This window comes from Sphaeramia orbicularis, chromosome 24 (assembly GCF_902148855.1).
Source record: "Sphaeramia orbicularis chromosome 24, fSphaOr1.1, whole genome shotgun sequence".
NCBI classification, from domain to species: domain Eukaryota; kingdom Metazoa; phylum Chordata; class Actinopteri; order Kurtiformes; family Apogonidae; genus Sphaeramia; species Sphaeramia orbicularis.
The window spans coordinates 23,930,384-23,945,336 of record NC_043979.1 but is presented as its reverse complement, the minus strand read 5'-3'; the positions used below and the strand labels follow the sequence as shown (position 1 = coordinate 23,945,336).

At 37.7% G+C, this 14,953-nt stretch overlaps 1 protein-coding gene across 1 annotated transcript in view; it reads right to left on the bottom strand.

Annotated features, from left to right (window-relative positions):
- The window catches only part of sgk1 (serum/glucocorticoid regulated kinase 1), a 52,149-nt gene that overhangs the window by 28,462 nt on the left and 8,734 nt on the right, over positions 1–14,953 (bottom strand). The window contains exon 3 of the mRNA XM_030128521.1: positions 14,070–14,306. Within this exon, the coding sequence (XP_029984381.1) occupies positions 14,070–14,306 (237 nt within the window). The remainder of the gene's footprint in view (positions 1–14,069; positions 14,307–14,953) is intronic.

Sequence of the window (14,953 nt, the reverse complement as noted above, 5' to 3'; positions counted from 1 at the left end):
TTTTATTTTTTTTTGTTTTGTTGCATGTTCGAAATAAATAAATAAATCAAATCAAATCAAATTAAAACTCCTCTTCTTTGCTTGTTGTAACATCTGTCAACATCTGTTTTTTTTTTTTTTTATTCACATGGCTCTAGTTGAGGAAACAGGTCTTCCCATTGCAGTTTTGGGTGATATACCAATTTTGCTATGCCTGAAAAACCACCTCTTACCAGTGCAAAAAATTTTTCACAGAAAAACAAGACTTTTGGTGAAATTGTCGGTTTTCCATTAGGCAAATTTTTATGCGCAAGTTAGATTTGCACAATATGAGGGTCAATGGAAAAGCGACTGTAGAGATACTCTGAAATTCAAAATTTAAATGTTAGTGTGTTATTGGAGGACCTAACAAGACTATAAATTTTGTGAAATTTTTCAAATTTTTTTATTATTATGTCAAAAATCAAGGTCAACAAAGTTACTGTATTTGGTTCCTTGCCCATATGTGACAAAAAAAGTAAAGATCCAAAAAGTATATAACAAATATAAGAAAAACACATGTAAGGTGAAAGGAACATGACTTTTAGAACACTAGACCAACATAAGTGCTGATCCAGACCCCTGTCCACATCCACATTCTCCCTTTGAACATCATTCCTTACATTAGTACCATTACTTCATGGTACCTAACAAAGCAGGTACACTCACTGTTCATGCAGAGGTGGACCTTACAGACCCTGTAGACCACATTGGACCTCAGATGGTTGCCTCACTGTCCTCGCTGGAACTGTTGCTGTCACTGTCTTGTAATGCGTACAGAAACGACCAAAAATAGTCACTTGCCCGATAAAAGGTTAAGCTGCTTTTGAGTTCGTGTCCATTTTTGTTCTCTGACTCTTTTCATATCTAAAAGGTCTCTGAGTTCTGACTTCCTGGCGAAACATTAATATTCATGGTCGTCCACTGTGCTTTAGCAGCTGTGACTTTTCTTAGACATTTGAAAGCTTCTCTCTTCCTCCTTGTCAAATATTCACTTCTCTCACTTGTGAAAAACCCACACATCTGACATTGCACAGGTACATAAAAACACTGCCAAAATATTTCACCAACTCCCTTATCTTATTTCAATTCAAGTTGAAGTGTAGATTTAACCTCAAAACAGACCACACAAATCATATTATAATGAACAAATGAATAGCCTTGGAGATAATACATGAGATGTGTGTACAGTTAAATACACTATACAAACTACTAACAATGTCCTACTTGTTGTTAAGCACAATGCTATGAGTAAGCATATTGTAGAAGCAGCTCAACTCTAATTTCAATTGTAGGGAGGGTTTGCCATGAACCCAAACTTCATTGCTCACACACACACACACACACACACACACACACACACACACACACACACACACACACACACACACACACACTTTCAATAAAGCTGAGTCTGTGAATGCAAGAGCAAAGTTACAAGGTCTAGTCAGGTTGCTGCTGAGCCACTGTGGCGCAGCAGTTTTGGTATTAGCGCTGGAACATCAAGATGGAAGATGGGATTAGCCGGATTCTCAGGGTAGATTAACGCAACAATAAATCCCAAATTCCCTCACAAAGAGTCTCGGAATGGAGGGTGCTCCCATTTTCTAGTGGGCCAAGGTCAGTGAAGAGAAAGACGGAAGGAGGGTGGGAGGGGGCACGAGGGAGAGGTATTAATGCTGGAAGACCTTGCAGCTATGGGGGTTGTGTCCAAACAAGGTAGAAAAACTGATGCTGTCTTCTGAACATTCTTTTTTTTTTTTTTTTACACGAGATAATCAACTTTTTTTAGACATAAATTAAAATAGGTTTTTATAGAAATATGTATGTATTTATTGTACTTTTACCACTAGAACTACCAGTGGGTCAAATTTACCCAGGGCTGCTTAACTGCCCATTAAATAGTGTGTCTGTAAATTTAACCCCTTTGGCTATTTTAGGTTAACTCCGGGTGATTTTAGTGTCGATATGTTGTTATTTGGTATTATTTCCTATGTGTGAACAGATATAACGTAATTTAAAAAACAAGCTGTTTCACAACAGTCTCTTCTATCCTTATTCATTCTCAAGGATGCAACTTAGAAATGCATATAGCTAATGTCAACAACTGTCTCCTGGCTCTACAGACCATAAAACTTCATGTTAGCATGTGCAAATGTTTGATATTGTATCTTTAATAAAGTAACCCATTTAGGTTACTATTTTTTGGATTTTTCTTATCAAAACATTTGTTTCATACAAGGCGTTAATCCTTTTCTTTTCAGTTTTGAAGTACAACACAGAAAATATCAAGCTGAAGCTACATCCTCCCTTGCATTTCAACACACCACCGTACATACAGTCACACTGCTTGTGTATCTCGTAGTGACTTTATCTGTATCAAACCAGACACAGATTACCTTGGATGGCTCTTAGCTTCACAAATAACCTGTCTTACTTTTCCTTACTCAGCTCCTGTAGAGCTTGTTATAGCTAGGGTTTGGAGAAACACTACAAAGCTAATTCACACATCAGAATTCGTAGCTGTAGCCAAGGTATAAGGTGCTTATTTATCTTCTTTTTATGCTTTGGCAGAAAAAAGAGCCTGTATAATACTGCTCTTGCAATGGAAACAAATGCACTGTGCCATTTGAGTTGTATATATACAGTGTTGTACTGTGTACAGAAAGAGGAGATCATGCAAGAACAGCACTTCCAAGTTTATTACTCCAACCACATTCTTCCACTGCCAGAACACTTGGCTTTGGAACAAAAGAACAGAAAAGGATTAGCAGTTTTTCCATTGCTAAGTGTTTGCTAAACTGTGGTAGTTTTGGTAGTTTTCAGACTGGGATATTCCCATTCATTTAACTAACTTAAATGCCAGTAATAATGGAAGAAACAAATAATTGACATATCAGTGGAAAGGGGTGATTTTGACAATCACAAGGCTGTTAATGATTTTAATAGAGAGACTTCAGCAAACCAAAGCAAAGAAGTTGATTCCGTTATGTTCAATGAGGGTAGGAGCCTAAAGTAGGCCAAACTGATATGAACTGGCTTTGTACCAACACTTCCAGTTTCATTACTCAGCACAGACTGAAAGGCTCAGTCAGGGGCTCTGACTTTTGACATTTCCATGGAGTGAATGTGAATAGGCGCCGTGGTCTCTAACAAAGAAAAATAAACTTTCTTACTCATAGTATAGTTGAACTATTGAAAAGACTACAAATAGAGGTTTGAAATGAGAAACACTTCTTGGTGATGATACTGTATGCATGACACGCCATGCAACTTAGAAAGGGATTTAGGCTCCCAGTGCTCTCTGTGTTCCTCTTTGTATCAACTATAATTGGACCTTGTGGGTTGTTCCTCTTAATTCCTTCTTATTCCCAATACAAGCTTAAAACCATTTTGACAGTAATGCAATTCATGGCAAATGCAGCAGAAGCTGGATTCCAAGTGATGTGTTTTTGTAAAGCTGTGTAATCTGTTTGGCAAGTGAGAAGAGGATCAAGTACCGGGCTTATGGAGACATAGGGTTACCCACCAGGACAACAAAGTCAACAATTCATGAGATGCACCTAACTGTGATCCAGCACAACACCCAAGCAGTGTATAAGATGTTAATCATAGTCTGCTTTTGCAGATTATGCCCATTCACGTTAGCCTGGCCAGCCATCTGGTTTTCTCAGTGTATTCAGTACTGAGGAAACAGGGTGGAACTGGTCCATTTGCTGTGAATTATGCCTGATCTATTTTATACCGGACCAATCACAAGTCTTGGGGGCAGGTGTTTCGCAAAGCGCCATACACACCGACTTCTTTTTGTCGCAAGTCAAAGTCAGTTCTGAGTCCGCAAATCTCTTTACAACTGTTGTTGGTTGTTTGATTCAAAAATAAGGGTTGAATCACAGTTTACACCCTGTATTCTTAAATTTCTCTGATAAAAGCATCACGTTCATCTTTTCTGTGATTGGTTTACTCTGTGCCTGTTAGTCCTGCCTTCATATTTGGATTCAAGCCCCACAATTCCAGACAGATTTCTTCTTGAGAAAGGAGGACAATCTGTTATCTGTAATTCAATCCTTATTTTTGAATCAACCAAAAACAGTGTAAAGAGATTTGTGGACTTGGAACTGACTTTGACTAGGGATGAGAAAAAGAAGTTGTATGATGCATTGCGAAACACCCGCCCCCATGAATTGTGATTGGTCCAGTATAAAATAGGCATAATTCACAGCGAATGGAGCCATTCCAGACTGTTTTTGTGACAGGTTAAAATGCCTTATTTTTTTTTTTGTAATTTAGGAAGCGCATTATTTCTTTGACATGTTCTTCCTAGGTCATTAATGGGTCTACTTGTTCCCAGGTATTATTATAGCTTCATATAAATTGGTACACGTTCAGTATAATTACATTTATATTTAGTTAATGAGGGAAAATATGGGTTTATATAAATTTAACATTACATTTAAAATTGTTATTTAAATCTTTACATATTTTGTTTAAAAAAACTAATGCATTTACAAATGTTTTATGTTAAACAAGCAATACACAGTTTTGTTTCATGCCTGATCGATTGATGTTATCTAGAAGGAAGTAGTTGTGCGCATGTACGCTGTTGAGTTGAGTATTGTAATGGCAGCTGCTGAATAAACCCTGGACAAGTGAGGAAAATGCAGCGAGTTCGTGGTTATTTCAATAACGCATACAACGCAGCCGTCGAATGTCCGGGCGGAGAGCGCAACATTTTCTCAGTATTAATTACACTGGGAAAACCGGATGGCTGACCAGGCTACATTCATGTCCTGTCCTTTCATTTTGCCTGTTGCATTGGATTTATTACACATAAATAAATGACTATTAGTGCTAAAGTGTTTGTGGGAAAACCATTTAGATGAATCAACAGGAAGTCTAGATTCACCCAGTGGAAAGGTTCAAGTTTAAAGACCTGCATGGGAGACAGCTGGAGTACGGAGTTCATGTCCGTGCATCAAAACGTCAGCGGCATTCTAGTTAAAGGTCATGTGTGGTGGTATTTTAATGTGTCTCATAAGTCATTAACCATTAGCTTCTTCCTCGAGTTAGCTGCCTGACATCAGCTGCTTCTCAGAATGTACAACCTCACAGATAATGACGACTTCAAGTTCCAAGTACAAAGTTCAAGGTCCAGCAGTAACGTATCTTCACAGTACAAAAAAACAAGAAATGGAATATATATATAACCGAAACACAAATATTCTCCAGGAAAAAAAAAAAAAAATCAAATCTTTCTGAGAACTGTCATCTGATTAAACAAATTGAATTCCATTTGTCCTTGACTCACACAGCCACTGCTTGATAGGATCGTTGAATGAAACGATCTTCCATCATTTGCTTTGTTCAGTTTCATTGACTCAGTCAGATGTGATGCATTAGCATTCAGAGAACAGACCTTAACTTGCAGGGCCTTGTCACCGCTGAAGGAGAACAACAGGGGAGGATTTGTCACAGGTCGTCTGCCTCTGTTTTCTCTCTGAGGAGACGAAGCACCATGACCGACTTCACTCACGTGTAAAGCAACACTGATCATCTGAGCTTTTACTGTGAAGATGACAGCGCAACACGATTAACCTTTGGATTTTTCTTCACACTACTAAACATTAATACAATTAAATTAGTCCGCTGACAAATGACGTTAGGCATTTTTCTGCATCAAAGCTCTTTTTTTTTTTTGCTCTATACTTAGTACGACTCCTTTCAACTGAGATCTAATCAATAGTCAACCACATCTCACAGGCTGCTTGGGAGTAGATAACAATCACTGTTCTTCTTGGACACGCTTGGCTTCTCTCATCCCTTTGGAGTTCTTCAGCCCCTTCCCTGCCTCTGTTTCACTTCTGCCTTCCTTAACTTCCTCCCTCCACTCCTCTCTTCTCTTCCGCCCACCCTTTTTCCATTGGATTTTGGACCAAGTGAAACGCTGTCACAGAGAACAGTCTCACAGAAATTACCTTCATTTGCAATTAAATTAGAAATCCAATTACACTGGATTTGTAACTTAATACAGTGTATTGTGAGTGACATTAGTTGATTTTGTTGTTTGCAACTGAAGGATCTGCAAATTCTTTTGTTTTTCCTCAATAGGTAGGAGGTAGGTAGGGTGAACGGTAGACACAATATCCATCACCAGATAGTGTCGTTCACATCCCAATGCCTGCAAATGTTGAGGCTTTAAAGGCACTGTTGGTATAGGTCAGGGGTGCCAAACTCATTTTAGTTCAGGGGCCACATTCAGCTAAATTTGATCTGAAATGGGCCGAACCAGTAAAATAATAACATAATAATATATAAATAATGTCAACTCCAAACTTTATGTTTTAGAGCACAAAAAGTTAATTTACATCATGAACAGGTTTACATCTACAAACTATCCTTTCAAACAAAGTGAATAACATGAACCAACTTAAAAAACAAGTGTAATTTTAACAGTATTCTGCTTCAGTTTATCGTTTACACATGTATGTTATAACGTATGGATCACAGTGGATCTACAGATAAACAAAACATTTAAAAACAGGTGGAATATTGGTAAAATTGTACTTGCTTCACTTAAGACCTTTCAGATTATTCACATTTTTTGCAAAATTATACTTTGTTTTAGTGTAAATACATGAAAAATATTTACATTTACAAAAAGAAACATTTGGAGTTGTCATTATTTCTATGTTATTATGATAGTATTTGACTGGTCTGACCCACTTGAGACTGAATTGGTCTGAATGTGGAACCTGAACTAAAAGGATTGTTAATATCTTAGTGTAATTTTTGCATTTCACAAATTCAACCCAAGGGCCAGATTGGGCCCTTTGGATTTGGCCCCTGGGCCGCACCGTTTTACACCTGTGGTATAGGTTATGAAAGAGATGAGGTTAATAAAAACATTCTGATTCATATTTCATCATATCATTGTGGATTTTTTATATGTTAAAACGACATCCTGGTATCTTTTCCTAAACATAATCATGTACCAGCATTGCAAAGAAACTAACCATAACCATGATCATGGTTACAAAAAATGTAAAGGCATGAAAAACAAAAGAGTGAGAAGGGAGAAAAAAACACGCTTAAATGGTTAGGTTTAGGAAAAAAATCACAGTTGGGTTTAACCCATAATGGCCCAGCGCTACTTTTGTGTCAGTTCCCAAATGAATTTTCTCTATATCTAACCTTTCTTAAGTGATTTATCACCTTTTATTATAATATTATCTTCTGTACTTTGCATTTTATCAGTATAAATCAGGTATTTTCCTTTATTTAATTTACTGATCATGAAGATGTTCATAAAGCTCAGATTAACCCATAAAGACCCAGTGCGAATTTTGCGGCACTTTTTTTCTTTATTTTACCTTTCTTAAGTGATTTATCACCATTTATTATCATATTATTCTCTGTATTTTGCATTTATTCAATAAAAATTAGGTATTTTCCTTTATTTAATTCACTGATCGTGTAGATGTTCATAAAAGCTCAGATTAAAGTTAATTGTGATAATAGTAAAAACAGAGAAAAATGAAGAAAATGTGATTTTTTCAACAATTCTATCATTAACTGAACATAAATCCCATGTCTCCATTCACTGTCATTGCTCCAACTCCATAGGTTTTACTGGTGAATCAATGTTGTAGAAGAGGACGGTGTTTCCACAGTAACTACAGAGCCTCTGAACGTCCAAATGGGTTACATCTGATGACCATGAAAAGATGACAAACTGTATTTTACACCAGTTATTAACATGGACTAATAGGTTTATTGGATCAGAAGTTATTAAACATTTTAGATCAGTAGATGGTTTTGGTTGTCAGTGGTTGTTTGGGTTTTTATGGGTTAAAGTTGGGACATCGTATCAAAAACAGAGAAAACTGCAAAAAAAGTGACTTTTTCAGTAAAATCTATCATTAACTGAAGATAAAACAAACATTTCCATCTACTGTCATTGATCCAACTCCATGGGTTTCACTGGTGAATCAATGTTGTAAAAGATAATGGGGTTTCCACATTCACTATGGAGCCTCTGAACATTCAAATGGGTCATATCTGATGACCATGAAAAGATGACAAACTGCATTTTACACCAATAATTTACATGTATTGATAGGATTAGTGGATCAACAGGTATTAAACAGTTTAGATCAGTAGATGGTGTTTGGTTGGTGATGGATGTTTGGGTTTTTATGGGTTAAATATTGATAATGCATTTTCATGAGCTTTTATTCCTTAAACTGAGCCATAATAAGAAACAAGTTTAGTAATACTCTTGTCAAATTCAGGTGGTGTTATAAATTGAGTAGATGGTATTTTGGTGCAACAAAATACTGTACTTGTCATGAGACTGGTTTACATAATTCAGATCACCATTTTTCCATTTCGATATTACATAATTTATACCATTTACTTCCAATGTGTGAATAAAACAAAACAAAAATGCAGCCACCATTATATCTATAACAAAATGTACCAGGAGTTACAATCCAGCTGCATATAAACTTCATATCTGTGAGACACGGTTGGAACAGAACATGAAGAAATATGAGCAAAACCCACAAACAACTGAGACGAATAATGACTACAAGCTTTTATAACATGATAGATAAGACAGAGTCAGACATTTACTGTTACAGGGTCCAACTGTAATTATTATGTGACGCAAGAGACGTACATGTCAGGACAGTTCCTTCTTTAAGTTTGATGTGTTTGATACGATTCTTCATCATGAACAGTACGAGCTTGATTCGAGAGATTAGTGGAAAAGCTGCGTTTACATCAGCTGTGTGTGTGTGTGTGTGTGTGTGTGTGTGTGTGTGTGTGTGTGTGCTGGTGGGACAGTACAGGACGTCCTTATCGGGAGGATTTATACGCTTTTGATTTCTGGTCATGCTCAGACAGCGGGGCAGATGCTCTGACCTCATCTTCCATCTTCTAATAAAATTGTCCCCTCAGCCGTTCTCACCTCGCTCTATCGCTGCTGATTCTTCTGTTCATGTCCCTCGCTGTCCATGATTTCAGTCGCCCATTTGCCCACTCCTGTCATAACTCTTTACACTTTGTCAATATTTTATTCTAATTCCTCCCTGCACTTCACCCTAGTAACAGTAAACCTCTCCTCGTCTTCTCCCTGATTTTATGAGCTATCATCAGCGCTTGGAAAAATGCAGGTGTCGTAAATGTAGTACACCGATTTAATGAAATCATATCACCGCCATAAAGCTTGGTCTATATTTAGCCTTGGCTCTGACAGAGTCATTGAAAGGGTGAAGGCTACGCAAAGCACTGGGTCAAGGCTAAACCGAGCGACCTGCATATTTAACTGAGCTGATGCTGTCTAATTAGGAAAAAGAGTGGCATTTTTAATAAAGACTGAGGCGGTTTTTTCTGTCTCTTGTCGCTTTTCCATTGGACATCTGCGCAAAACTTTACCGATATTTACTAAATGTCGAAAAAACAGAAGTGCGTCCAGCAAGCATGTCCATGTGGGCCCCAGAAGGGTTACATTTGGGGTGTATATAAGGGTCCCATGTGGGTTTGTCCGCAGTTTCCATGGTAGCTCCACATGTGTTTGCCCATATCAGAATCAGAATCTCTTTATTGTCACTGTTGCAAGTACAACGAAATTGAGGTAAAGCTCTCAGGTTCAGTGCAAGAATTTACAAACAGACAACAAATATCAGTAAAAGGCACAGTTACTTACATTAAAAAATAAAACCTATTGCAAACTAAGATATTTGTAAAACATAGAATTTAAGTAGTGCAAATAACATGAGAAGTAGTGCAAATGACATGAAAGATAAATATCTTGGGATAAATAGTGTGAAGAATAAATAATATGAGATATTCAAATCTCTGATTCTGATTCTGATATGGGTAAACACATGTGGAGTCACCATGGAAACTGTGGACAAACCCACATGGGACCCTTATATGCAGCCCAAATGTAACCCTTCTGGGGCCCACATAGACATGCTGTCAGTTTTTCCATTAAATCACAAATGCAATGATTTGTTTATTTATTATGGCGAGATGACATGAGAAGTCATTCCATCAACATGGCGAAAAACATAAATATGGTGTTGATTTACAGATATATTCATTATTATTGTTATATATTACCCCTCTATCTCGTACTGAATTTAAAAATGTTTGGGTTTCCTGGTGTGTCCACACATACCGCAACATGTTTCTTCTTCTTACAACTTCTTCGCTTGTTGTAAAGTCTGTAAATATCCGTTTTTTAATTCACCTGATTCTAGTTGCAAAAAACAGGTCTTCCCATTGCAGTTTTGCATGATATACCATTTGCGCTATGCCCAAAAAACCAACAACTTTTAATCGAAAAATGAGACTTTTGGCGAACTTGTCGTTTTTCCATTAGGTAATTTTTTGTGCACAAGTTATATTTGTGCAATTTGAGGGTCAATGGAAAAGCGACTACTTTCAAGGCTTTTGAAAAGACTAACTGTCCAAAGGGAATAAGGAGTGTTCACAATTCATTTTCTTTGTGCCTCTGGAGGATTCGGAAAACAGTTTACATGCAGCTCTTCCGGAGACAAACAGCTATGTAACAATATTTTACTGCCAACTACAGATTAAGGATTTTTGAAATTTCTGCTTCCAATGAGTGTAATGTGAAAAAGGGATGAAGTTGAACATGCATTCCTCAACAACACAGGACACTCAAGGCAAAACAATGGGCTTTAACATTTCCAACAGCATTAAAAATCAAAGAATAAAGAGTAACATATTAGACCATGACAAATGTCCCTGGAGCTTTCCCTTCTGTCTCTGCACAGTTAAGAGTAAGCTGACATGGCACAGTCTGTCTTTTCCATCCCCACCTCCTCCAAAATGTGACAGCAGCCTCTCGGCAACTTCCTCCCGGTTTCTTAAGTCCGAGTACGAGGCACTTGTTAGACAGCATCTGATACGGTTCACTTTGATGGGCTGACAAATTTCATAGTGATGCTTTGCTCATTTGCATTTGAGTCAGGCCGTGGGTGGCCTCCTGGAGAACACAGCGCTGTGTTTTGCATATGAGGGGAATGTTTCTGTCACCGAACCATTTGCTGAACAAGTGTCACGCTCCACTAGTGTCTTGGTGTGAGTACTAAATCCACTTCAAGGGGCTGAGTTGTGAAGTGTTTGGACAGTGGACAAAGATATGGGACGTACTGTACGGAACAGAACGTGACGTCCGTGTACAGTGTTTTGTCATGGACTATTTGGCAATATCACACAAAGTCAAATACAGGAAATGGGCTTTCCAACATTTATGTATGTTGTAAGTTATACTGTCAATCATTTACAGTCATGTCTCCACACTGCACACACACACACACACACACACACACACACGCTACTCTTACACTCTGCAGTGAAAAGCGGCGATGACTCACCACTGAGGCCCCTCCTCTTTAACCCCCCAGCCTGCTCCCACCTCCCTGCAACACCCATTAATTCTCCTCACACACACACACACACACACACACACACACACACACACACACACACACCGGTTATCTCCACTGAGACATTGGTGACAGATCTATTGCCAGTGAGGCCAAGAGGTGGAATTGATGGAGAGATGAAGAGTGGCCTAGAAGAAAACTCAAGTAAAATGAAACCAAATGAAAAAAAAAAAAAAACAAAAACAGAAAATAGCACTGGAGAAAAGAAAGTAAAGTGGCAGACAACAACATTGCTCGGCCTCTGCATACGTTGGCTTGGACATGCAAACACAAACAGTAGAGTGTGATTTATTTGTTTCTCTGGGACACTGATGACTCACTCTCTCCTGTTGTTCCCAGGACTGGTAACACTAGTGTACGCAGACAGGGAACCAGTTGATGGGTACGTTGATTGATAGGCAGTGGGATAGCTTTTATAATTGCCGTTACGTAACCAAGGACAGCCAGGACACCTGCAGTCATATCACTGTGAATAGAGTGGAGTGTGTTTGAGCCAACCACTAGTGTTGAGTTTTTTTCTTTATATGTCCCCTTATACATTAATGTAATTGTTATGTGATGTGGCATATGGTCTACTGAGGAGGGAAGTACCTTACGTAGTTATTTGCTTTTTTCATATGTACAATTGAAGATCACACACACCCAGATGTCTCCTATCTCTTCCCTTCTGTTTGTCCCTTTTAAAAGGCCCACCATTGATGATAAGGGGGCTTTATCCTGTCTGTCTGGAGCAGCTGTGGGTCACTAGAAGGGAAATTTACTAAATCCTACCTGTTATACTGATCTGAATAATAAATGTATATACTGAACTTAACCTCTTGTCCCTAGGAGGTTTATTTGGCCACAACATATGTTTTATACCAATGTAATAATGAATAGATTTAATAATAACAGTAATAAATGGCACCAGAGTTAAATGAAGGGTAAAAAAAAAAGTAAAATGTCTGTGAAAAGTGATACAAATGACTCAAATGACTCGCAGTGGTGGAAGGTAAACTTCTTTCACTCAAGTACTGTCCTTAAGAGCAATTATTGTGTGCTTTATTTATAAGTAAAGTAAGTATTTCTATTTGATTCATCTTTATCCTCCACTAGATCATTTTTGATAAGAAGTACTGCTACTACATACTCAGTAATATGCAAGATATCCAAAATGAAAACACAGAAATGGCTTTGCATGTACAGTCACGGAAAAAATTATTAGACCATCAAAAGTCATCAAAAACAATGGTTATGCAATCAAATACTAACTCCTGTGTGTATCGTGTGACTAAAACAGACAGAAAAGAAAACGTGGAATGCCTAAAAGCACTGTTTTTGTCAGTACAGTGCCATAGATACTGATGTAAGAACTGAAGTGATTTTGGTTATTATCAAGAAAACATGGAAAATGGATCGATATCAGCTCTGAAATTAAACTCTTATGAGCTATTTTTGTTGTTATCATTATATTTGTCCAAACAAATGTACCTTTAGTTGTACCAGGCATTAAAATGAACAAAAAACTCAAGAAAACAAGGGTGGTCTGACTGTAATTAGGTATAAAAACTTAAATACTATATTAATCTAATATTCTGTAACAACACTGAAATATGCGATTCTGCACAATAACAGCTTTAATTTTTGTTGTATGGAAATACGTGTTGCAGAAATACTTTCAGTACAAAAGTATTTATTTAAAGATTTAATCCATGGAGTTTTTTTTACCACTGTGTGAATGTTTGAATGTTAGGTTTTTGGACCCAGAAGTGACCATATTTGGATAAAACAACAGAGGTAGAGAACTCTGAGGGGTGATGGACGAACCAGTGCTCAATATTTGATTATTGACCAGGAAAAACAGTCTGTAAGCTGGCATTCTGCAAATATTTACATAACAAAGTGATTTTCTGGACTTGTTAGGGTAACATGTTAACCATACCTACAGTCAAGCTGTCTATCAGGAAATTGATTTTGGCTTTCATCAATTGCTAATATCCACATCCAACATGATAAAAACCCAAGCCTAGTATTGTATTGTATAGTATAAAATTAATTAAATAAACTTATCAGCACAATAACTTAAAAATGGACCTAAATAATACTTATTATAGGGACCAACAACAACAACAAAAAAAAGTCAGAATGACTCCTTGAAAAGAAATGATTAGTATTTCTAAAGAGGTTCAGTGTAAGTCTATGGGTCCCACTGTTTGAGTCATGGTCCTTGTCAATTAGTGCTCATGTAAAGTTGTGTTGCAAACTGTGCTGCAGTTTGAAGTTTGGCATTAGCTTAGCATAAACTCAGTTTCTATGCAAATAATAGTTACTGTTACACATTGTTGCTGCTGTAGAAGAGCAAATGAAGACACTAGGCAAATGTAAGGAATGTGGAAAAACTTACCCAAGTCCTCAAATTGTGGAAATTAGTGTTTGTTAGCTTAGAATTAGCATCAACAAATGACTTACTCCCAAATTTTAGTGATTTTGTCTGATATATTAGGGTATATCTACACTGTATGTATTTTTACATTTACAAATGAAATGAAGGATAGTCTTCCACCGCTGCTTCATGGTCTTTGTCTTTACCTTACAGCCTTTGCTCTTGTCATGGTCGCTGGTTTGTCCACTTGCAGGGCACGGTGACGACGGCTCCTGGTGGTAGTACTGCCCACCCTGCAGACCCGAGTAGTGGCAGCAGCCGTACGGTGAGGGGAAGTGGGTGTACCACAGATCCTCTGCCAGTGGACACTTCGGACATGGGTAGAGACCTTTCCCCTGAGTCTTCTCTACATTCACTTTAGGGTTTCGCATCCATCTTCGTACCTGCGTGAGAAAAAAAATCCCCTTCAGAAAGGTTGGTTGTGTTTTGATCAAATTTTTTAGTGGCTCCCTTTCTTTTTATTCGTCTATCTTGAGTAATAAAGTTGCTTCCCATTCACCAACATACACCTCAACCCTGGCAGCTCCAACCTTTGATCAGAGAAAAAGGAGTTTGTCATGTTATCCCTGATTACATGTCAATTGGAGTGGAACACACAGGCACAGAATTGTACTTCAAAGAGGCACGAATCGCCTCTCCGGTCTGATACTACAATGTCACACTTTGAACATATGAAATGAGAAAGAGAAAACACTTACAGTAAAATGCACACACACACACACACGCACACACACACACACACACCTGTCACATGTTGCTGTCACAAAGCACAATACTGATGAAAAATGAAAGAAAAATGTCTGATCTTGCCTGAAAGTTTCTACAGAAACTTTCTCTCTGACACTTTAACTCTTTAACCCCTGAAACATTATTTTAATTAAACAAGCTGCTGTGAATTTGCGTCTGTTTCAGTGTCATAAAAGCTGCTGTGAGTATGTGTTCGTGTTCCTTTGCTTCAGTGGTTTTGTTTTACTGTGTGTTTTATGGTCAAAACAGGTGGAATAACAGAAAAAGACAAAGAGAGGAACTG